A 23600-nucleotide genomic window follows, 5' to 3' on the forward strand; every position below is an offset into this window, starting at 1 on the left:
AAAATTCAACCTCAGATTTTTTAACCTTCAGATTTCTCTGTATCCACACATAAAACTTCACATCTCTGAAATCACTGTGACAGCTCCATGTAATAGACTGCAGGGTTCTATTGCCCGTTATCATGAATGATTTATGGTCAGATCATAACAAAATAAAAACCCCAAATCCTTCTTACTCAAAGATAAATGAGTCATTTTTATTTATTCAGTTTGATTTTCTTCTTCAATTTGAATAGAATATGCTAGAGAAAAGAAAGAAACATGATGTCGTTTTGTCTGCCACTAGCTGTCACACACATTGATGATGGAAAATACAGCAGATGAAATATCACTGTGTGTGCAGTTGACAACCAGGCATTAAGGGAGTTTGTTAAACTCAAGTGTAGAGCCCAGAAGACTGAAAATTGGCAACAGTTGAAGCCAGCTGAAGATAGATATGAGTGTTAAGCTCTTATAAAGCCCAGTGACATTCTGTCATCAGGCGAGCATAAATGAACAAGCTCCTTCCTAGGGACAAATTATGGCCTGAATTCCAGTCACCTACATTTAGAGGTACTATCAACAAGGTTGGCAGCCAGAGTATGCTCGCAGCTTTTTCTCTGATGGTCTCCTACCAAAAAGTATCAAGTAATTTTTTTAATGTTCATTCAGTGTCTTCTTATTTAAGAACTGCAGCTATATCAATTTTATGTAAAAGTTAAAGGACTTCTGTGGTTATCTGATTACTTTAGAATATAAATTATGTATAAATGAGAATGCTGCACTAATGGGAGAAATAAAAATTAAATTGAAACAGTATCAGACACTGATTGTACCTATGTGTGCATATGTTTTGTCACGAGTTAAGAATTGATCTTTATTAACATATATTTACCATATGAACAAGACAATAATTGTGGAAAAATTAATAAGTCATAACAGTCGTTGCATTTCAAACTGAGCATGATAAATACAAGTCTCCTTTTTTATTATTACCTAAACAAATAATATAAAAATTATATCAGCACACATGAAGAGATAGGGCAATGCAAGACTTAGAGACATCACACAGAAGAGATGTGCATGCAGAGGCAAAGCCAAGCAATCACTAAGTGATCCCCAAGCAGTCTGGATCAATCATAATTTAATCCGTAGACAGATGTTAATAACTTTTGGGGTTTCTTTCACCTAATTATATATATGACGTTGCCTACCCTAGCATGTGTTTTTCCCAGGGCTCTAACTTGGAGACACTGCTCTTCATCCCCAAATTCAGAATATCCATTTTACCCATAAATAGCATAAAAGAGGACAAAGTCGTGTTCTTGTTTTGACACTTGAGTTTCTTCCACCACCAGACAGCACACTGTGGTGGCCCAGAGTAAACCAATTGCTTAATATGGGCAGGATGACCATGCGTGCTGGCTGCAAAAACTTCTTGCTTGAAAAAGAAGCTATATTCTAAAGTTATATTATTAAATGTGGGGCAGAAGTTTCCATGGAACTGATACTCCTTCTTCTAAAGGAGGTCAGCATGGGAGAAGATGGGGTGCTGTGATAAAATGTGCTGCAGTTGACCTGAGTAGGAAAGTAAAACACTTTATCCAGATGGGTTTGAGTTCTTTCACGCTGCAGTCTGGCTCCTGAACTGTCGCAGTATGTAGGGGATGTCCCCTCTCATTGTTTGTGATTAAGCCCACTACCTAACCATAGGCTGCTGTTACCAGTACAGCTGAGTCACCTACCCATACCCATACCAGTGCTCTCATGTACAGGGGAAGAGGTATAACATGGTGAACAACTTATCTGGCTTCTAGCAGAGATGCAGCCCATCATGGAGAGGGCTTTTTCTGACGATTTCCGTATCAAAGGCCCTGACTTCAATTTACCTAGGAATCTTGCTGCTTTTGATTTTTTTCTGTGCTCTAATGTCACCTCCATATTAGTTGTCTACTATAAAAGAAGACTTGAGTAAAGATCTCCAATACCAAGAACGGGAAAGCTATATTCAACATACCTTTTCTTACTGTCTCTTTTTGCTGTTTTTTCTAAAACTGCTCTTCGTCGCAGGTAGTCATTCTGGATTTCATTATACTTTGCAGTGTGCTCTTTGATAAGGTCGGTGGTTTTCTTGTGGTGCCTCTTTACAAGGTCCTTCATTTCCTTGTAGTGCTTCTTCTGAAGCTTAACAAAAGACTTCTGTTGTTTTAGCTCCTCTATAGTCTGTGCTTCCACTTCTGCAATGAAAATAACAAAAGCCACTTCCGTTTTATAATAAAGTACTATTTCAATCAGAGAGTCCAGGAATTGCCATTAGCAGGAATGAAACAAAGCATGCTTGTTTATTGCAGGTAGGTGAAACGTGCTAGCTTAAACCAAGTAGACTTATCTGGAAATAAGCTAACCAGATTGAAAATACTGTAGCAAATTTAACTGATATAAGAGTAAGAATTGAGATGAAAATTTAGAAAACCAAGATGTGTAGCAAAATAAAAAACATGTACCTTCTTTCCTCAACCCCTTTCAGATGCAAAAGATGCCCGTCAGCCTAACATATAAAAACATGATTTTACATAGACATGACCACAGATCTTTTTTGTAGCCACTGTACCAACATTTCAAGTCTCTCTTCTCTCTGGATGAGCTACATAACATGCTGATGCCCAAATGCCCTTTACAAACAGCACTTCAGCTGCCTGCTCTCCTGCCTTGAGCTGGGCACTGGCTGGAGGCATCGGTCCCAGTATCGTCACGGCATCTCGGGAGAGACTTCACTTCTCTCTTGATGGAGACCCTGCATCAGAGGAGTCACAGCCATCTGGTTGCCAGTCCAGCAAAGGATGGGTAGCTAAATGCTGAGAACTGTGCTCCAGTGCTGTCACTCCAACAGCAGCTATGAAGGATGTCCTGCTCTGCGAACCCAGGTCACAGCTTGAGCTCCGTGCCTGCTAGCCTGACCTGCATGAGCTCACTCCAAATCAGCAATAAAAACAAAACAAAACAAAAACATGCTGGAGGGAATGATGGCTTGCGTGATCTGGGGTAACAGCTCTGGAAAAGTCAGACTGAAGCCCCCCTTCCCAGACAACAGACGAATTGCATGAGGCCAGCAGGTTCTCCCACAATCTAGGCCAGCCTCTTTCTACTGCACGTGTGGGAGACTGAATAAGGGACAACCAACATGCTGAATTTCATGTGTCTTATCTATTTTATGCACGTAAATGTAGGTCTACACAAGATTTGGATATAGTTCTAATATAGGAGAATGAGTATAAAATAAACTGAGTTATGAGGTTTGCAATCTAAACTCTAGCTCCAAGCTGGAGGACATGACTCCCAATTGAACAGTAGGGCACGATCTAACTGACAGGCCAGTTTGCTTAATGGAATCGTAATTTCAGTTTTGTAGGAGGAATGGGAACACTGCAAGGCTAAGGAAGATAAAATGGTTTCACTATTATTCACAATATTCAGAGCAAATGTAGCTTCTGTTCTCATAAAAATGCTGGTCTTTTGTCTGCATTAGATGGTAATGTTGTGCTTGTGAAACTACAACAGCGGGATATTTTAAAAAAATTCTCTGTTCACACTCAATAATGATCTCATGAAACATGTGCTCAAACATTTAATAACTTCAAAGCTGAGGAAGAAAACATGGTACGTACGTTTTCTATGAGTTACTGTAGTCCTAATCACTTAAAGAAATGTCTAAGCCAGATGGCCTATTTTATAAAGAATGTGTTTCTCTTGACAAAACGTGTATCGTTCATGCAGTGTAAACTGTGTATTTATTACCTGTGAGGACACTCTGAATAAGATCTTCTGTCTTTGCAGGTGCTTTCACCGAACCTAGAGGTAAAAGAGACGACTAATTCTAATTCTTTCAAAACAACAGGAATTATTGTTCTGCTTGACTGCATATTAAAACATGACAGGTGACACAGGACATACACTGACATGGGCATTTATTAATCATTTGAGAAAACACATCTCTTGAGCAGAAGAGTAGCAACACCAATGCTGTGAACCAACACAAAAAAGCAACCTTCTGAAAACCCACCTGAGCTTTAGTGTTTTACTTCTGAGGAGGATGTTATTAACTCACTGATACCACTCATACGAGTCATTTAAGTAGTATTAGGCTGACAGTTAGTACAACTGCCCTATATTATGATGTCAGCGCAAAATTTCTGTACACAAGATGAATCCAGCTCCTTGGAAATCAGTTAGATCAAATCTATGAAGACTGCTGTCGTAAAATTATAAACAACGTGGTTTAACAACCATTTGTTATAGGAGATATGTTAATACAAAACATGTAAGAATCTAAGACTATTCTGTGTGTGGAACAAGATGTAACTACATGCATAAACTAGGCACATTTGTAAAAACAATTTAAAGAGATGCCTGCACTTGCAACCACAAAAAAATCCCAGCAAATTTTCTTGCTTGAAATGAACTTCAGTTCCACCACAAAAGCAACTCTTAAATAGAGGGTATTTGTATATCTGAAGAAGACTGGCCCTAGCAGCATACAAAAGTAGTGGGAAAATTTCTACCTGTTTTATAAAAACAAACCAAACAAACAAACACCCCCCCGCCTTTGTTCTTTAAATGCAAAGCACATGAAAAATTATTATCCAGATTTATTTTGAAAAGATGAGATTTTTTTTTTTTCCTTTTTTTTTTTTTACCTGGTGCTGGTTGGCTGTGGACAACCTGAGTTGCTGGCTTCGGTGTAAGAGAGGCAGTGCAATTTACTCCATTTTCTGCTGGTGTTGGCCTAGGTTCATTGTTAGCTTCAGATGGTGCATCTCCATGGTCAATCTGAAAATACATAATGAGCTACATCACTCTTCCCAACTAGCAGACTTAAAATTACTTATTTGCAGGTCTAGTTTAGCCTCTTTTTTAAAATGTAAAATTCTGTAAATGTTATATATAAATCATTCTAAAAGAAAACAAACCAAAAATATATCCTTAAGAGCCATGGTAATCCAGGTGGTTCATTTTTGCAGGGTAAATTTCAGGAAGAAATAGAGCATGTATTATTCTGAAAAAGTGTTTTTATTTTAAGTGGATATAACTCATCAGGGACGTTTTTCAGTACAGTATATATTAGCTGCACCAGATGTGTAATCCGTATTTTATTAAAAAGCATTGTTCTCTGCCATAAAACCTTTCTTGAAATAACGTAGAAGCTGGCATGAAAATGCTACTCAAATCCCTGCTGTGAACAAAACGCGTACACAAAATTACTTTTAAATTTCATAGATACACACAGCACTATCATTATTCACCGTTCTTACGGAACAGAGACATCTGATTCCCAAGATCTTACGTTCTTGTAATTACACTCCAAGGATAATATGTAAACAGTACCTCCATCCTGCTGCATAAATACATCTGTGGTATCCAAATATTTAAGCATTTTCCACAATCTTTTCTTTCTCTCCAGTTTTCTAAAGGCTCAGGCTTACAGCGTATGTTGTATCATGCACTGAACATCTTATCATTTTCCTTGTGACCATCAGGTTTTAAGCAAGCACCCAGCACTCAACAAACAGAAGGTCATTCAAAGCAATTTTTATTTTGAAATGGCCAAGCCCTGCTTCCTGCTGTCCCTGCAAGGGGCCAGTTGCCATGGTATCTCAGGGTAGTTTTGGATTTGTTCCTTCAGCTGCTCCCATCTCATTCTTTGATGGTAATCACGTTACATGCAGAGGCAGGATACCACAATTGTTTTTTTCCCCTTGACTACTCCACACTTGCAAAATATCAGCCTGCACCGCATCGATAGAGGCAAAATACATTTTGATCTGTTTTGTACTGCTCCTGCTGCTGATTTCCTCCATCTTGGCCCTGACAACATATTGTATATTGCAAAAAAGACTCCTGTCTCAACAACCTATTTCTACCAAAATTATAGGAGAGAGATACTGTAGTCAGAAACATGATGCAACTGAAAACCAGTGCCAACAACTTCATTTATATCAAGCAGGAATGACTGCAATAAAATAAGGAAAAACATGATCTAGCCAACTTTTATGACAGTAGAACAATGTGACTGGCAAAAGCTGTAGCTGTGACAAACACACAGAGACGTGGTCATCCCCTCAATTCTCCTTAAAATATACTCCTCACAGGATGCAATTAATTAGTTTAATAAAAACAATGCTTGCTACATAGATCATCAACATTTAATACAAATAAAGCTAAAATTCCTAACTTCTGGCAAGTTTGTGTCCCAAAAGCCACTGCATGGGAAAGTGAGTATTATCTTCTTCTTTTGGGACTAGGTTTGTATGTGGCTCGAAATGCTGCATCACAGCTTGTTGAAAAAGTATTAATATAGCCTGTCAGTTTTGGACATAAAACATCTGTTTTCAGAAACTAGAGCAGAAATGTGAGACAGGATCAGGAAGTGAATAAAGAGTAATTTTCACTACATCAAGCAATCTAATCTCATTAAAAAGCACTTTCTCTGCACATAATTCATGACACAATGCTAAAGTAAACATGAGTTTTCCTTAGTGGAGAATATTTTAGGCTCTTTTAAAAACATGATGTAATTCAGCCTTACAATTTATAGTTTTAATATTCACAGAAAATGGCTTATAGTCCACATGTTGCCCTGTCTTTTGCAGGACAGTGTATCTACTAAGTAGAAAGATATATACCCTTACAGGTGCGTATCTATATGGTCTATTTTTATTTCAATAGAGAAAAGGAGCTGCAATGTCTTGGGGTTGGGAGATCTCCTCTGTACTGCACTGTTAGACTAGGTGGACAGTTCTTAAGTCAGTTTGCCTCTATCCTCCTTGGCAAAGCATAAGCAAGTGTAAGCAAGGTCTCCCCTACAGGAAGTGTCAGATCAAGTTAATTTCCATTATTGTAACTTGGTGTGATCATTATTTGCAAAATTATGCCTGAATTTTCATTTTAAATAGTGGCATCAGATATGCTAAGTGCAGCTGTTCCCCTAGAGATGTTTTCGTTTACTTTCCCTATCAAAATCGTTTCATTTAACCAAAGAAGCCAACTGGATTAATTTGATTTATATCCAGGCACGCAAAACAACAGTTTCCATTTCAACATTGTTTTATGGGTAGAAACAACAGGTCAGACGCTCTGCTGCTTCCATGTCAGACACATTAATGAGCCATCGAGGCTTCCTGACTCCCGCACTCTGCAGTGGGAATTAACGTGCAGCCCCAGGGACAGTACACCAGCAGGCACAGCCAAAACACATTTCACTCTGGCTACCTTTCCCTGGACCCCTACACGGTTTGGCTCCCATGACTGTGGGGATGAAAATGTAACAACTAGTCACATTAATCTGCTTGAGGCTGGGATTGATTCATCCCAAGGAACTCTCTGCAAATTTCTATGGTTTATTCCTCCTGTCTGTAAAGGACATCAGGCAGGGGAAGAGAAGGCAACCTTCACTACATGTATGCTCCTAAAAATTTACAATGTATTCAGGTAAGTACAGTTCAAGGTGTGAAACCCACACTGCAGGTATTACTATGCTTTCATTCTGCAGGAATAGCTCTTCTAAGGCCAGGCTGGAAAGCAAGAACTGACCAGAAAGCTAAAGATAGGAATACATGTTATCCTCATGACAGGAACATTGCAAATAGATACAGAAAAGGTGCTGTAAATTTTGTCAGTTCTTCAGCATTCTTCGTTTATGTTGTTACACTGATAGTTAACAGGCAGTGTAATTTGAAGCCTGAAGAAGGCTAGTTTATTTGTTCAAAACAATTCACTATTAGGTAGCTTATCTGACTACTGTTTTGCAAGAAGCCGGCGGAACTTCTTACAGAGATGCAGTTTGAACTCTAGGTAGCAAAGAAAAAACCTCTCAGTTTTCCTGTGGCAGCTGCAAGAGCTCAGTTCAGATAGATAAATGTGTGTGAGGGGAGGGAAAGAGGTGTGGGGAGGTGGAATCTGTGCTGGGAGACAGCACAGCTTCGCATACCAATATTTATAGCGCGTAAATTTGAAACTGTCCATAGGAAAATTGAATCCAGGTGCACTTATGTGTACATTTCTGCCAAACATACTTGGGTTTATTTAGCTATGTTGCCAGCAAACACACTTGCAATTGTTAACCGATGCGATTCTCGTGGGCCAATGTAAGTGAACAAAAGTCCGGGTGACTGATGAAGAAAACGTTAACATCACATAACATCATCAGGCAATTCAAGATTTCCAGGTACAGCCCAGCTGTCAAATATCTTACCCAGAATGGGCGTTTATAAATAGAAGGTAACAATGGCGTATTTAGATTGCCACTTAAAGTGGTAATTTTGTACCTGTCCCTTGCCACTGTGTCTAACTGAACGGTTATACATTTTTAGCAAACGCACCACTACAATCATTACGGTTTTCTTTTAAAAAATATTTCTCTGCTACTCCAAAACAAGCTCCTTTATCCTATGAGCTTTCAAGCTCCTTGACAGAAGGTAGCACTACCTCAGCACTATAATTCATCTTTCCTTGTTCCCATTTGCTTTAGAAGACACTCTGTGACAGAATTTTTCTAACTGACAAATAAGCCTGTACGGATTGGGAAAATCTGTACTTTTTCAAAAGTAAAAATGACCTCTAAGGTATTTAAAGGATTATGTTATAAAAAGACTTTTCTATTAAAATAGAATCTCATGTGTAGAGTGTCCTAGATAAATGTCTAAGATACTATTGAGCATTTCACAGTGTCCTCATTCAGACGAACTTGTGACACTGCACAAAGAGTAAATTGTGGCCACTGAATTGTAATGACTTTCACTCATCTGGTCTGCTTTGGGAATGTATTCTTGGTTACAAAATCTAGTTCAATGAGGCTTTGCACATCTGAGAATTGAAGAAGACAGGCACCAGAGCTGAGGGCAGTTTAGGATTACGAAGCTTTTCTCCATCTTCACTGCAGACCTGTACCGAGTGGCTTTTGATTCACATGATGTGCCTCACATCTGACACAAGCAATCTTTAAAAGACAAGGTGGATATGTTCAAGCACTGCTAGAAGACGTCCCAATGACAATGTCTGGAACAGAGAGACTGAATGTTTGAATGTGCATAGAGTTGATCAGAAACTAAAGCTGGACTGCCAGTACTCTCAATTATGCTCAAAATCTAACATCTATGCATTCGTATGCACAACACCTCCAATTATACAGAAAAACAGTGTTTACAGGTTAGTCCATAGGTAACCACATAAACCCAAAGAGATACCTAAAAACTGAAAATGTGGCTCCCACAGGTTTCAGCTAAACTAGAATAGGCCTGAACATTTATTTACTCTATGGTCTCCTCCCTCTTCTCTTTGTAAGATCTATGAAGGGTTGGATCAGTTGACCGCCAGAGGCCCCTTCCCATCCAAATTATTGTATGATTATACTGGGTCTCTAGGGCACGTTTGCTCATGGAGAACGTATAGAGACATCATAATCTGAGGTACACAGATGTTTCTGAACAGAATAACCTCTCCAGAAACAGAGTCTGAAATTCTGGAAAATCTGTGGTATTTTCAGGAAAAGCTACTGACAGAGTTGTCTTTTTTTGTAGAGGAAACGTCAGCACCACACTGGAAAACAATAGGCTGTGACTTACAAATATGTCATTTACTACATTACAAAGTTGCAAATCAGCATACACATGACAGCTTTTGGTGCCTCTTTGGCTCTGAACACCATCTTGCTACGTGCACAACGTACTGCCTTCAGTGAAACCACACACAGTGCCATGCTTCTCGGCTGTAATGGACCCTGGTCTCATTCTAGGTGAGATGTTTACAGATGTTCAAGTAGTCAACAGATACAATTCCCAGGGACTTCCAATATTTGTTTTTCTAAGCAAAGTAGATGCTTTTAAAAACTGTAACATAATTTGCAGAGACTCTGAAACCTCCCTTACCTCTTTCTTTACCTCTTCTTCATCTTCCAGAGTCAGTGCGGCCAGTTGCTTAGCTCTCTGCTCCATCAAGTTTACATATCTGATTGGATTGGATAAGGCCTCGATCACGTCTAGAAAGAACGCAAATACTTCAGTTTCAAAACTCTTATGTTATGGTTCCAGTGCTCCTCAGGTTTTAAGAATGAGACCGTATTTTTCATACAGGTCTGCTGCTGATAGGTACTCCTAGGTCCTAGAAACAACAGCAGAGGGGAGTACACCATCATGCACAAATACTCTAACGCAAACCCTCTTTGAGCCTGTGCTTGGGTCTCGTGGATGTGAATTTTCTGCGCAGTGTTTTATGCTGGATTTTCAAAGCTTGCAGCATCAGCCAGCTAGGATCCTGCTTCACATGAGGCACAGAGGAGCATTAGTAAAAATCCTGTTTTTTAAAAAAATAGCTATACAGAATACTGTTTTTCACTGCCGATGCACAGTATGGTCTTTAAACCTATCCTTGTTTAGAGCTGATTCCACGCTTTACATTAAGCACAGCAATTTCCTCCGCTTAGGAAACAATTGCATACTACTGTGTCATGTAAGCAAAGTTTCATTTGTGTTTCAATGGTAAACGCCTGGGGTATTTCCTCCTTAGAGTCACACAAGGTCTGCTGAAAATAAAAGAGTTGGCCTTAATCCTAAACCTCAGGCAGGCCGCTGTAAATCAAGCCATCTTGTATGAGTGATGAGACATCATGATCTACCAGATGCAAAGATTTGTTCACAGGACTGTTATCTCAATGTGGCAAGTCATCTACACCACACTCACTTTGTGTTTTAATTAACCTTTATATTTCCCAGTAGGAAAATGTCACAGAATTACCTGCGTAAGTATCAGGTACATAGTCTTTGACTTCTATGTACACAAAGAGAGCTGGCAGTGTCAAAGGTTGGTTCCTCTCATTCCTCAAACAGATGTAGTGATAGCCTGCAAAATAAGAAACAACCAGTTCAGAGCATAAACTCTTCCACAGGCATTTCCACTGTAATTGTGTTATCATTTGTTATTTATAGTGTGGCTCCAATTGAGCCAGCAACCCCAGGGACCTCTGGTAGGGAAAGATTTACCTGAAGGGTTTCAGAGATAAGTACACAGACAAGGGACTGTTAGAAAGGCACGTGACACTGCAGTTTAAAATAGTATTTTCCCTTTATTTTTACGTCAGTGAATAATGTTAAAAATTGTCATTTATAGAATTTTTGATACATTCCATTTTATTACCTTTGGCTGGATTTTTTTATAGTTTCATTGCTCTTACTTAATTTTCAAAAGTGACCCTTGTAGTACTCAGGAATGTGAACAGTCAATTAAAACTGAAATGTAATAGTCCACCCACAGCACAGTATCTAATTTAAAAAACAATATGGCACTATGTCTATAAAGTGCATGTGTGTATGAATCCCATCATGTGACCAACCTTAGAAATATATCTGAAAAAAGAGTATTTTCAGCCTGTTTTGAAAGCTGTCTGTCTTGTAAGAGTGAGGGCACACATTACAGTGCAGCTTAGCCAAGTTAATGGCGAAGCACCACAGATGGGGCAGCCCCAAACCCTTTCTCCCAGTTACCTACCACCATCTCCTGCTCTTTCTCTTGTTTACTGACACTCTTCTGACTTTACAGATAGGCAGTTCAGCAAGTTAAACTCCAGAAAAAGCAAACTTCAGAAACTGTGAAGAGTTTTCCACCAATTTAGCTCCCCAAAATGTCTCACCATAAAGTCAGACGTATTAATGCCAGTTTAAAGACAGTGATGGAAGTGCACAGGTAGGAATGGGAGGAAAGGACTTCCAGACCCAGCAAACTCTTAGAGCATTGGAGTGCTGCAAAGCTGCATCCTCTGCCTCACAAACTGGTGCCTCCCGCACCATGGCTGAAGCTGTTCTTCTAAGGCCCTGGTAAGAGCTCGCTTCCACCAGAAGAGGGAAATCCTTCACAATCCCCCTTCTCCTCTCCAATCACCTATCTTCCTCTGGAGCTTGGCAGGTCTTCCATGAGGCAATTATATCCATTAAGAATTTTCTGCTGGACTGATACGCTGAGCTGGCTCAAGAAAGGTGTGGAGATTGGTAGAGCTGGTACAACAGAATGGCCAGGGATGCATGGCCAAGAGCAGGGTAGAGAAAAGGGAAAAAGGGAAAGAGAAGTGACAACTGGTGAGGAAGTCCTGGGGCACTGACATGCCCAGCAGCCACCTCCTGTGGCTAGCCTGTTTGTGCTTGCAGAGAGGCCATGTGACCCACACGAGCCAAGACAAAACCACTTGGAGCTCTTCTTAGAAGAGCCCTGACAACACCAGTGGCAAGAGAAGAGACTGATTTATACATTCCCTGAGATCAGGTCTCCAGGAAGAAGATACAGGGACATGTGAGTTACTGCTGGGACTGGCTAGATAAGGTACAGGGCAGACACAGATATTCTTCCCTTTCCATTGGGAGTGAAGCTGGAATGTTTATGGCCCATATGCTTGCCCTAATTTAGTTTCCTTCCCTCCCCTCGCTGGCAAAGCTGGTGTTGAAGTCGGACACTTCTCTCTGGCTCAGAATGCCAATGTCACCGCATCTTTCTGAAACATCATCTCTAACAAGTCTCTGGCCTGGAAAATTAGGGCTGAGTTGTCACACAAGACAATTTTCAGTTAAGTGGCCACTAATTATAAAAGAAATAATTATATGATTTGGAAGAGACCAGTAACGATTTCTTTTTTTTTTTTTTTTTAATTTTCAGCAATAAAGATGAAAGTCATTTTGGGTTGATTTAAAGGTTTTGCAGAGATACAATAGCTTGCATATAGGTCAGTCCTTGCATGCATGTAAAAATTAAGTTAGAGGAGCATATTTTGCTTTCATTCCCAGCACACTCCCATTCTCACAAAGATGACATCAAAATTGACCGTTGCTGTCCTCTTTCCTCTTAAAAGCGTACAATTGCACTTTTTAGCATAGAACTGTGAACATGCAGTTGATCTGTTGGAGACCAGTAAGTGCCAACCACCACTCTAATGCTTAATTCTATTGGTTTTCCTGGTTCATTACAAATTTAAATTTCTGGTGAAATATGGTTCAAAGTTGAGAGAGATTATTCAAATCCCCAGTTGCTATAAACCTGCAGACTGGCTGCTGATTTACAGCACTGGGATTCTGCCTTGCTGCTTCTTTTCACTACACAATGTCCGTCTCAATGGAGAACAAAGTTTACCTGGTCGAATTGCTGAGACTGGCAATATCCGATGACCAATAAACTTCCCTCCTTCTTCATACACTGCTAGCCTCAAACATGCCAGGGAAGGTAAAACGACCTAGAAGGCAGTATTGTTGCATTATTAACTTCTCGCTCTGAATGAAACGGCTCCTTCCAGACACAGGCTATACAGCAGACAGAAAGTTCGGTCTAGCAGACAGTAACATCTACACATCCATAGGAAGGTTTTACCAGATAAGAGGTCAGGGTGTATACACCTGTGTGTTGAAATAACTCTCACAGGAACAGTTTTCAATCAAGAAACTTGAGGTGGGACGTGTGCACAGTATGTTGAACCCAGCAATTTCAGTATTTTCAGTATGATACAAGAGACTATAACAGCTCAACTCCTATCGCACTTGAATGCTGCTCTATTTTCTGCTTATTGCTCACAGCCCTACATGTTTTTTTTCCTTTGTGTTTGTGCCAGCGGGATTACTTACTTCTAAGAAAAGCCACTGATAGGCATATTACTGTTGAAAACCCAACAAGCAACTCAACCTGTTTTGCAGAGCGTGAATGTATGAATTATGTGAACCATGTCAACCCCAGTAGAATTTTCCAGTGCTGTGGCATACTCACTGGCTGTGCTAAAAAGGTATAATCAGACAGGATGTTTACTAGCATTGGATGCTTTCTTGGCACTACATAAGAAACAAGGCCAAACAGCGAAAAAAGAAAACAAGAAATTGGAAAAGGTTACTAAACTACCCTACTAAGATAGGAAACTTTAATATTACTTAAAAAAAAAAAAGTGTAGCATAATTCATCTCATTTTCTTGCTTAATGCAAATACACATACATGTATTTTTGATAAGCATTTTTCCAGAGCATATGTTAAAATTTATGTAGACAACGAAAGAAAAATAAAAAAGGCAACAATCCAAAACTAAGAGATTCTCTAATTTATTTTCAACATTACTAAAAATAGTAATCTATGCTTCTCTGAGCACACAGGCAGTCAGGCACAATTGTTAACTAAATAGAGAAATGAAGTACACTAATTAGAAGTTCATTACAGAACAAAAATGCTAGTGATGTTTCCAAACTTAAGCTCTGGCAGGCTGCCAAAGGAAAGTCATTCAGAAGGCCAAATATTCAGGGAAAAGGGCTGTAACTCCCTAGAAAGCAGGGCTGCAAGTACCAATTGTATAAACATCCCTGCCAACTACATTTGCTGAGAGAAATACGAAAGAAATTGCTTTACAAACACCTGGACTCAGGATTCACTTAGCCACAGTGTCCAATAAGAAAAACCCAGAGATTCTGTTAAAAAACTGGCTGCAAGTATGCTGGGAAGCACAGTGAGACATTCGTGTTGCACAATCCTAAAACATCCTCAGTATTTTTTGCTCTCTCAAAGTTTAGAGAATTGAGTCTGAGTAATATTGTTCAAATTGCATGAGTAACTCAGGAGCTTACATCTCATTTCAAGTGGATGGGATTTAAGTGGTTTCATCACCTAGGCTGTATTTATATAGCACAATCTAGTGCTACGCAGAGAACAGATTCCTTTGAATGTGCTAGCTTGGACAGCCAGATTGTTATAGCTGTATTCACACTGTCTTGCTCGCAGGTTAACGGGAGGGCTGTTCAGCCGAGGCAAAACGCCATGGTAATTCAGCTAAACTGCTGCTGGGATCCGGGCTTGCTCGTTCATAGCACGGCACGGTGAATCTATCAACATGTCTGCTGCTTCCAGCTGTCAGAGAAACAATCAAGGAGACTTTAAACTCATTTATTTTAGTCAGAGCTGGCATGACGAGAGTAGTAAAAATACACCAAAAGTGGTTAGCAATAAAGAGTTCAAGAAATAACTATTCAGAATCTCTTTTTCTTCTTTCTAACAAATGCAAAGTTTCAGTAAAACACAGAATTACCCCGCTGGACAGTGATAAAACAAGCACAATGAATGGTTGGGAAGCAAGTGTTACACAGACCTTCTTGAAAACTATGGTTTCCTCTTCCCAGACAGGATTAACTGCATTGCCTTGAGAAGTCTTTGTCTTCAAAGCTTTTCTTCTTGTATCCACAGGCAGGCCGAACATGTCGACTTCTACGTAGGTACCGACTTTTTTATCAGAAAGAAACTGACCTGAAATTATCTAAAACCAAAACAAAGGAGGATCACTAGAGACCGCTTTGGTGGATTAGGAAATGAGGGGCTGAAATGCAGATGGATAATTCTCATTAATGATCAGATAGTATGCGTTTAAAAGAAAACCAAAACAAAACGCAAGCCACAATAAACAAAAAAACCCCACTGTTTAATATTGCAGACACAGAGAAACAACTTATGAGGCCTGGTTTCCTGTGACCCTGTGGTCCTGAATTCCCCTATGAGCGATAATGTGTTTGAGATCATGCTGCTGCCCTTCCCTCAGCAGGAATACTCGTTTGGATCTCATCCTCAGTCTGGCTGCCTGTTTCCACGACACGGTATCTTTGAGAACTCTAATTTCTATCCAGTTTCAACACAGGTTCAAAACATGCTGGAAGAAAAGAGGTATAAACAGCAGAGAAACTACATACACTTTTAATTGCGAGGGAGAAAACAAGCTAAAAACTTAATATTCTAATAAAGGCTCTTCACAGAGGGTGAGGACTTTCACTACGAAAACTAAACAACTATAAAATAGCTGGTCTTTTCTAGCTCTTATTTTTAACAGGAAACACATCTCTTACCTTTTAAAAGTTAGAGAAAGGTCTTAAATTACTTTAGAAAACTGAAGAGGCACAGGAATATGTAGCAGTGTCACTGTACCTTAACAAATTGAGGCTTGCCTAAAGCAAATCTTAATCTGTTCTCAGCCGTATCTTGCCTGGGCATTGACATTATAACCAGCAGAGTCTTCACCAAGCAGGCAGAAGCAGCTGACTTCTGACAGCTGTCTGACGACTCCTGGATGCTCATTCCTGTTAAAAATGCTGTGCATCTCCTAATAGCTATTGAATGACTTCCACCTCCATTTACTAAAATTGCAGAAGAAAGTGCCTCTAAAGCCACAAGAGGAACTGAAAGCTTCCATGATTACAGGTCACCATAAAAGGTCATTCCCGCACATCTTTTTTTATCATGCATGTCATCAGATTACTACTTTATTCATATCCCTCCCAGCACTGCTCTGCTACGCTTGTGTCTGTAGCCTGAGAGGAAATACTTGTTTTCCCTCAACGAAAACAGGAGGATATTTTGCAGGTGGACTCTATAATACAGATGCTGTTGTAATGGATGAGTCCATAAAAGGAATAACAAGATTTCAGAAAGTTTATGTTTTTATAACTAGAGATATACTAAGTATAAATTTGTGATCTTGTCGTAGCCAATGCAATTTATCGCTCTAAACCTTTATAGAAGTAGTTCTCAATTTGCAGATTCCTGGCAGTCCGTGAACTTCATTAGAGGTCCTTAAAAAGGAATGAAGAAAAGCAACTTGGCAATGAATTGCAGCTGACATTTATGGTTCCAGAGTTCTGCTGGAGAACTTACAGGGAACCAGAAAATTTATTTGTACTAAACAGTGTGGTGTTCTAGCTATTCCAGTCCAACCTACCACTTCATAACAGCATGTTTTAAATTCAGCCCTTTGTCACTAAAAAAATACATCCAAACTACTCTTAAATCCATTCACTTCCCAATTACTTCTATGGAAAAGAATACATACAATAAGAATACATTTATTTATCTTACAATACGAAATGTGAGGCAGAATTTAAAAATTAAATGTCACTCCATGAAATGAAATCCATCTTCTTTTCTTGACTTAGTATAGTCATTTGCTAGGCCACCGCACAACAGAAATGTATCTATGCTCTGACATTGTCATGAGAGCGTTTTCACCAGCCGCGTACATACCTTGACGGACAAGGTGTTAGCTACTATTCCATCCACTATACTCTCAGTAAATGGATCAAAGTGTTTGTCTGGTCTTCTCATGAATTCTGGCTTTAACCTGTATCCACTTTTGCCATTGTACTCGTACATTCCCATGTTTATTTGCATAGACAAATCTAGGTGTTAGAAAATATTGGTAAGAATTATGTTCTGGATAGATAACAATTTTAAAAATCAATAAAATAATAACAATTACTGTAATTTCAAACTGTAATGTAAACAGCTATATATGGCACACTTGCTTTAGAGGCTTCAGCTGTGATTGCAGACACCCTCTTAGATTCTTTTGACATGGAAAAGACATCTGTAAGACATCTTTCAGAGACTACTCAACAGATAACATTTCCAAATTTTAAAAGAAGCCTTGACACTTAGGTTTTCAATCCCTCAGTGTTGTACTGATTGTACTATTGTGTCAAATCCAGCAGAGTACTTATGTTTCTAACCCCTTCTAACATCAGGCACTGGCTGTCTGATACTTGGTTGAAACTGTGTGAAAGAGGTTTTCCTTACTCTGCCTGTGTGGGGTTTTGTTTTCCACAGAAAGGTGGTGCGTACACGGGCACAACTGGAAAGGAAGAAGGGAATGATACCATGGCACCATGTGCCCACAGACAGAACGTGGCCAGGATATGTCCTGGGATGCAGTAGATGGGAATATTTGTATGTCTCAGAGCAGACATAGCCTTGGAAAACAACTCATTCTATTTCAAAAGTGACTCGTGCATCTAGCTGCCCAAATGTCTTTGTTTCTTAAGAACTCACTTTTAAAGTGGAATTTGCTATTTAACTCCCTTATGTCTTGAGATAATGAGATCTTGGAAGACACAGGACAAAAAACCCTGCCAGATCTGAAATGCTGCTCAACGGTAACCACTTACAAATGATGACAATATGGAGGGCATTATGTATGCATATTATACTAGCTACAGCATGGTAATTATGAATATTCCTAGCTAAAAAAAAACCCACAACAAAAACCCCATGTTAAAAATCTTAATTAAGAGCTCTGTAGTATCATTCAATCACTAGACGTCTTCTGATGCATAAAGCCTCTCCTACCTATGAATCAGAAATGGTATCAGAGAAGTGGAAATGTACAGCTTACACAACCCAGAGACCAGCATAACTTACCTACAGTTTGGAAATTAAGAGCAACCATTTGGCAGCCGGCGTTCCAAAAGACTTGTGGCATGTAGTTCGAAGAATCTACACGTGTTCCCTTTGGGTAAATTCGGCTTAGCTGCATTTTGTTGTATCTAAATGGTGAGTAGTTAAGATAGAGTACGTGTGGCAAAAATCACTTTGCAGAGAGGTGCAACTGCAATATTTAAATGCAGGTATTCTTTACAGAATAGCAGTGGGTTCCTTATTGGATTTCTGCAACCATAATGCTTCCAGAGGTCCACAATTTTGGAGGAGATATGATAAATACAGGGTAATTAAAGGTGCTGTTTGTTTCTGTACAGAGTACTCGGAATAAGCAAGGAAATAGCACAGGCATATGCATAAAAAAGACAGCATTCATAATATTCCATTTATCATTACGGTTACTAATTTGGGATTTTCCTAAGATTGCCTTTATGGAGGCCAATTAGCTGTAAACAGTGAATCTTTCTCTGGAGTGGAGAGAGGTGCTCAGTTAAGAAGTGCTCTTCTGGAACAAGCATTAGAATTGGCCTCTACATACAGACAGAAATGATGAGTGTGCACTTCTTACAGTTGAGTCTACAAATCTCAGAGATGAGAACATGCTGCAGGTTATCTGTGAAAGTAGCTTTCCATTAATCTTTGTTGAGGCACTATTTTATCTTGACCATTCATTCTTAACTGCAGCCATGATGAGAGATACTGAGAAACATCAAAAGGTCTAAACAGAACGCTCCTTAGCTTTTCTTTAAAAGTTGTTAAAAAAAAAAAAAAAAAGAGAATTGCATGGCAATAAAACAGTTCAGTGCTCTTAGAACTAGAGGTACGATGGGAAAACAAGCTTTCTTATATGACTTTGCAAAAAAACAAGTCAGCCACATTTTGACAATTTGCTCACCATAACTCATACCACCTCATATAGGATGATAAATTTAACAATGAGAATACTAAGTATCAGGTCTCCGATATGTAGTTTATGGCTATTCCCTCTAGTCCTAGCCCACAGCACAAGGACTCATGCCAGCTTTTAAATTAGCTCATCAGAACTCAGGCCAATTAATTCATCTAGGAAGACAGGCAAATCTACAAATTTCATTTGGGTTCCCTATTTCCCCAGCTCCTGTCTCCAAATTTCAATAAAGCCCTGTAACAGATCTCAGATATAGAAAGGCTAAGAAAGCAGCTTTCTGAAAGTCAAGGATACTCCACAAATTCCACAGGAGACTTCGTAAGTTGCTCAAGCCCTTTGGTTTCCACAAAGGAAGACATTTCAAAACTTTTGTTGCGTTCTGAAAGTTTAAAGGGGAAATAAAAACAGTGACGCATTAGAGCATGGAATCATATATAATACATGAGCTGCAAAGAACTGGTTTAGTCTTGGTCCCCTTAACCTATCCACTGTTCACCAGCTCATTTCACCTTGATCTCAAAGAATTTACATACACAAGCGTTTGCTGACAGCAGTAAGCTCACTCTGCACATACTCAAGAGCTCCATCTGAACTCACGTTAGCACCGTCCAAATTAAGGGTCTTGGTACCGCCCGAGATTGCTACCGGACCAGCTCCAGGCAACAGAAAGTCAGTGCAGGGGCAGAGATCTCTCAGGTTTGCTTGCAAAATACTTTGTTGATAAATTTGAGAGGTAGAGCCCAAGGCTCACAGATGCAGAGGTATTGTAGCAGCTTTTGTGGGGAACACAGAAGGCCCTGCTGGATCTCTAGATTGTCTTTGCAGACAGATGCAAGGGCTTGGAGGCAATTTGAAGCTATAATAACTAATGTCCGTATCAGATTAAACTAAGCAGTGTGCTAGCTGTGCTTACAGCAGTTCTCGTTATGTTCAGTATGTCGGGCTAAGGTCACATCTGTCTCAAACAGCCGCGGAAACACTGCTATCTAATCAAGCCTGAAGGTACACTCCTGCATCCCAGCAGGTCTTCAGACCTAACCCTGAACTAATACAGAGCTTCTATGACCTCTTTAATTTGGTCAAACTTTCTGACCTGACAGTGGTGAAAAGCTCCTCCTAAGCTTGTAACTCAGTAGGACTAAACTCTAATTTGTGTATCATTCGTTACTCACCTTTGCCTGATGTGTGCACAGCCTTTCAACGTACCCATGCAACATGCTGTAGCGGAAAGCCTAAGCAAGACCCTTCTAACTTCAGTAGTTTTTCCTTCACAATTTTGTACAGAAGGTAAGGATTCCTGTAAAACAACAGCTTCCTATTTCATCACAATCAGCTGTGTAGATTGCCTAGAAGGGGCCACAGTGCTGGGAGGTCACATCCATTAGGTATGTCAGCACTGCTCTCTTTAAATATGAGGGAAACAGTGCCTGTGTTGAAACATGAACTCTCTAGCCTCACCACTTTATTGAAAGCAAACAACAAGGCAGAGAAAAGGCTTGCCCTCATCCGTTTTCAGAAGTAATTGTGCTGCAGTAATCCAGGGATGGCCAGGAGGCCAGCCTGGCCAGCTCCTTGAAGTCAAACTGTGAAGCTGCAGGAGAGGGATAAAACTGAACAAAAGCACTTGTCTTGCAGAGAGAAGCAGGACACAAACAGGTGGGCACTTTCCTTATAGGAAGCCAAAAAGGAAGCAGTAGATCCAAAGAAATGAGAAGCTAGATTGTTTGGGCCAACGTGAGAGGAAAATGTACTGCCAGGCTCCTAATTACGAACTATTTTCAGTATATGTTGAAGTGTCAGAGGATGACCGTGGTGTTCTAAAAGTGATTCTCTTCCTCTAGGACAGCTGGGACTCTGATTTTATTGTGGACCCTATTTCTAATTAGCAACCACCACGTTCCTGCCATTATTCATAGCTGTTATCTCCTAATGGCAAAAGATTCCTGCCATTCCCTAGAGGCTGCTCTCCTACCACTCGTTTTCCTTTCCAACAAGCAATATCCTCTCTTTCTCCAGACTCTGTTCCAGCCAGCTCACTTCCATCTCAGCTCCTTATAAAGGCACTGAGAGTATTCTTATTCCATCCTTCCACCTTATAATGGGATAGTACTAGCAACACACATATATAGTGGTTTTTTTCTACTTAGAATATAGGTGCTAGAATTTGTTGTAGTAATATACTGTATCTCTCAGCCTTATCTTAAAGTAGAGCATCTGTAGGAAAGCAGAACTGGTAGCTGTTAAATGATTTGGTTACTAAATGTCCAGGGCTTAATCAAACTCCTAATTAAAATAAGAACAATTATTTCCTTGTAGTATCTGGAGAGGACTAAGAAACTTGCCCTTTAAAGAAAAAAGAGTGTGCAGGAGAGACACTCCTCTCTTGTGATACATTATACCGTGCTATCTTATCACCCACCTTATCAGGAGGAAGTCACTATGGAGTGGAGAAACAACTCTGAAAAACTGTCTGAAAAACTTGAAAAAATACAGTTACAGCTACTTGCTGTCAGAGAGAGGGAACATATCTAGTGAGGGCAATCAGAGGACTGTTACGGATCCAGTGCTGTTCAGTATTTCTGTTAACAAGTTGGATGCAAGACCAGAAAACGCACTTTAAAAATGTGTGAATGACAGAAGAAGTGAGGTACTATTATCACCATGGAGGCCAGGATCACAAATCAAAACAAATTCTGAATTAATTATTATCTGAAAATATTAAATTAGGAAAATGCTGCAACACTGAAATGATGAAACTGTATTCAAGACAAGTATGGAGCTCTACACTTAGTGAAATGAAGTCAGGTGAACAAAAACAAAATCTGGGCAACAACTGGATAGGCAGCAAATTAAAACAACCAAGCCTCATCTAACAATCCTTCTTTATTCAGCTCATCTTTGCTGAATTTAATGAAGGTCGAGCACTGAGTCCAGGCCAGGACTAAGACCAGAACCCAAAAGTCATGCTATAGTGCCCACTGCTTTACCAGCCAGCAACATTTACTACAGAAGGCTGCTGCTTTAACGAACTGGTCACATTTACCACATAATGATATTTTCAACACAAACACCAGAAATACTAAATCCTTAACATTAGGAATTCACAGAAACAGTATGATTGATCAAAGGTGACATCAAGACTTAGAATAAAAAAAATCTGGACATCAGCAGCTCTTTACAAAAGACCAAACTCGGAAAGGCACGGGCATGTGAACAGAAGAAATCTACAGAAGCCAATTTTTTAACAGCTGCACCAACTTGTCCTGTTAAGATTCACATGGCTTCCTTTCCAGAAGGAATATCTCCTTCCCACTGTGTTCTTGTAACTCTCATTAGAGCTAGGGAAGATTATAAACATCCAAAGGGACACTATTATAGGGAGCTGCATGATTTTGTGAGTGCTTGTGTGTTTTTCTGTATAAATACCCACATACAAATGAACATTGTAGATAACATCTTATATGTTTATTATTCATCATGAGTAAATGCAAAATCTCGTGTACAGACAGGGACTTAGGCACCAGTTACCTGTCCTCTGCCAAGGTCTCCACAAATCTATAATAAATTAAAATGCTATACACTTCGTTAACTAAAAAGCTCTGAGAGCATATTGAAACCTGTCAAAACAAAGTGAAAAAGGGCAGGCAAACAGTGGGGGGTTCTGCACCAAGAAAGGAAAAGATGCTGCAGTGTTTACTGAGGATGCCACTGAGTGCACTCCTAGCAAGGCATCTTCTGTAAAAGCCAGCGGGGGATGAAATGATGGCCTTTTCTATGCAACACAGACAGGCAGGAAAGAGTCAGTAGGCATATGGGGAAGGGAGGCTCTGCTTACCCTGAGTCCTCTATAAAAGTAGCAGGGGTGAAATACAAAGCACTTGCTCAATCTGTAGGAATATTTATGACCACCTTTCTCAAACTGCTTAAGTTACTCTTCAGTCATGAACAACAAAGACAATGCAAGTACAACACTTCCAAAAATGTTTTTGAAATGGCAGCCTGTTTACTGTTGATAAAGTCTGATATTTAGACTAACAGAGGTTTCACAATAAACACAGATTTATTTGGCTGGATACCAAGGGAACATCTTCTGTTCGGGTGCCTGTACCTAACTGAGAAGAAGCCAAGTAGCACTTCTCCAGAACTTTCTTCCAAACACTTACTAGGGAATTTCCAGTGTAAGATGTTGCTCATGCTTAGCTTACTTACTTTTTGACACTTCAAATGACTCAAACTTCACAGGCTGAATGTAGTTCACCAGGTTAGACATCTCTTCCGTGGCCATAGCCTCGCTTCCAGCAGTACCCTGGGACAGAGAAGGGAAAATGCTGCAGTTTTGATCCCTCCATGGTGCTCATCAGAGGCCACAAACACCAAAGCCCAGTTTCCTATCAACCGTGGTATCCTTCCTTGATCCTGACTTAGTGAGGTCAATGCCTCACATAGGGAGCTTCACATAGTTAA

The 23600-nt window shown here is 39.8% G+C and overlaps 1 protein-coding gene across 4 annotated transcripts in view; it reads right to left on the reverse strand.

Annotated features, from left to right (window-relative positions):
* The window catches only part of PLCB1 (phospholipase C beta 1), a 406093-nt gene that overhangs the window by 70565 nt on the left and 311928 nt on the right, over window positions 1–23600 (reverse strand). For all 4 annotated transcript variants that reach the window (XM_074864428.1, XM_074864427.1, XM_074864429.1 and 1 more), the window contains exons 16-26: window positions 23346–23442; window positions 19431–19515; window positions 18212–18336; window positions 17039–17193; window positions 15123–15287; window positions 13141–13240; window positions 10765–10869; window positions 9900–10009; window positions 4674–4806; window positions 3775–3828; window positions 1997–2216 (exon numbers count right to left, since the gene is read on the reverse strand). In XM_074864428.1, the coding sequence (XP_074720529.1) occupies window positions 1997–2216; window positions 3775–3828; window positions 4674–4806; window positions 9900–10009; window positions 10765–10869; window positions 13141–13240; window positions 15123–15287; window positions 17039–17193; window positions 18212–18336; window positions 19431–19515; window positions 23346–23442 (1349 nt within the window). The remainder of the gene's footprint in view (window positions 1–1996; window positions 2217–3774; window positions 3829–4673; window positions 4807–9899; window positions 10010–10764; window positions 10870–13140; window positions 13241–15122; window positions 15288–17038; window positions 17194–18211; window positions 18337–19430; window positions 19516–23345; window positions 23443–23600) is intronic.

Source organism: Strix uralensis, chromosome 3, assembly GCF_047716275.1.
Source record: "Strix uralensis isolate ZFMK-TIS-50842 chromosome 3, bStrUra1, whole genome shotgun sequence".
NCBI classification, from domain to species: Eukaryota; Metazoa; Chordata; class Aves; order Strigiformes; family Strigidae; genus Strix; species Strix uralensis.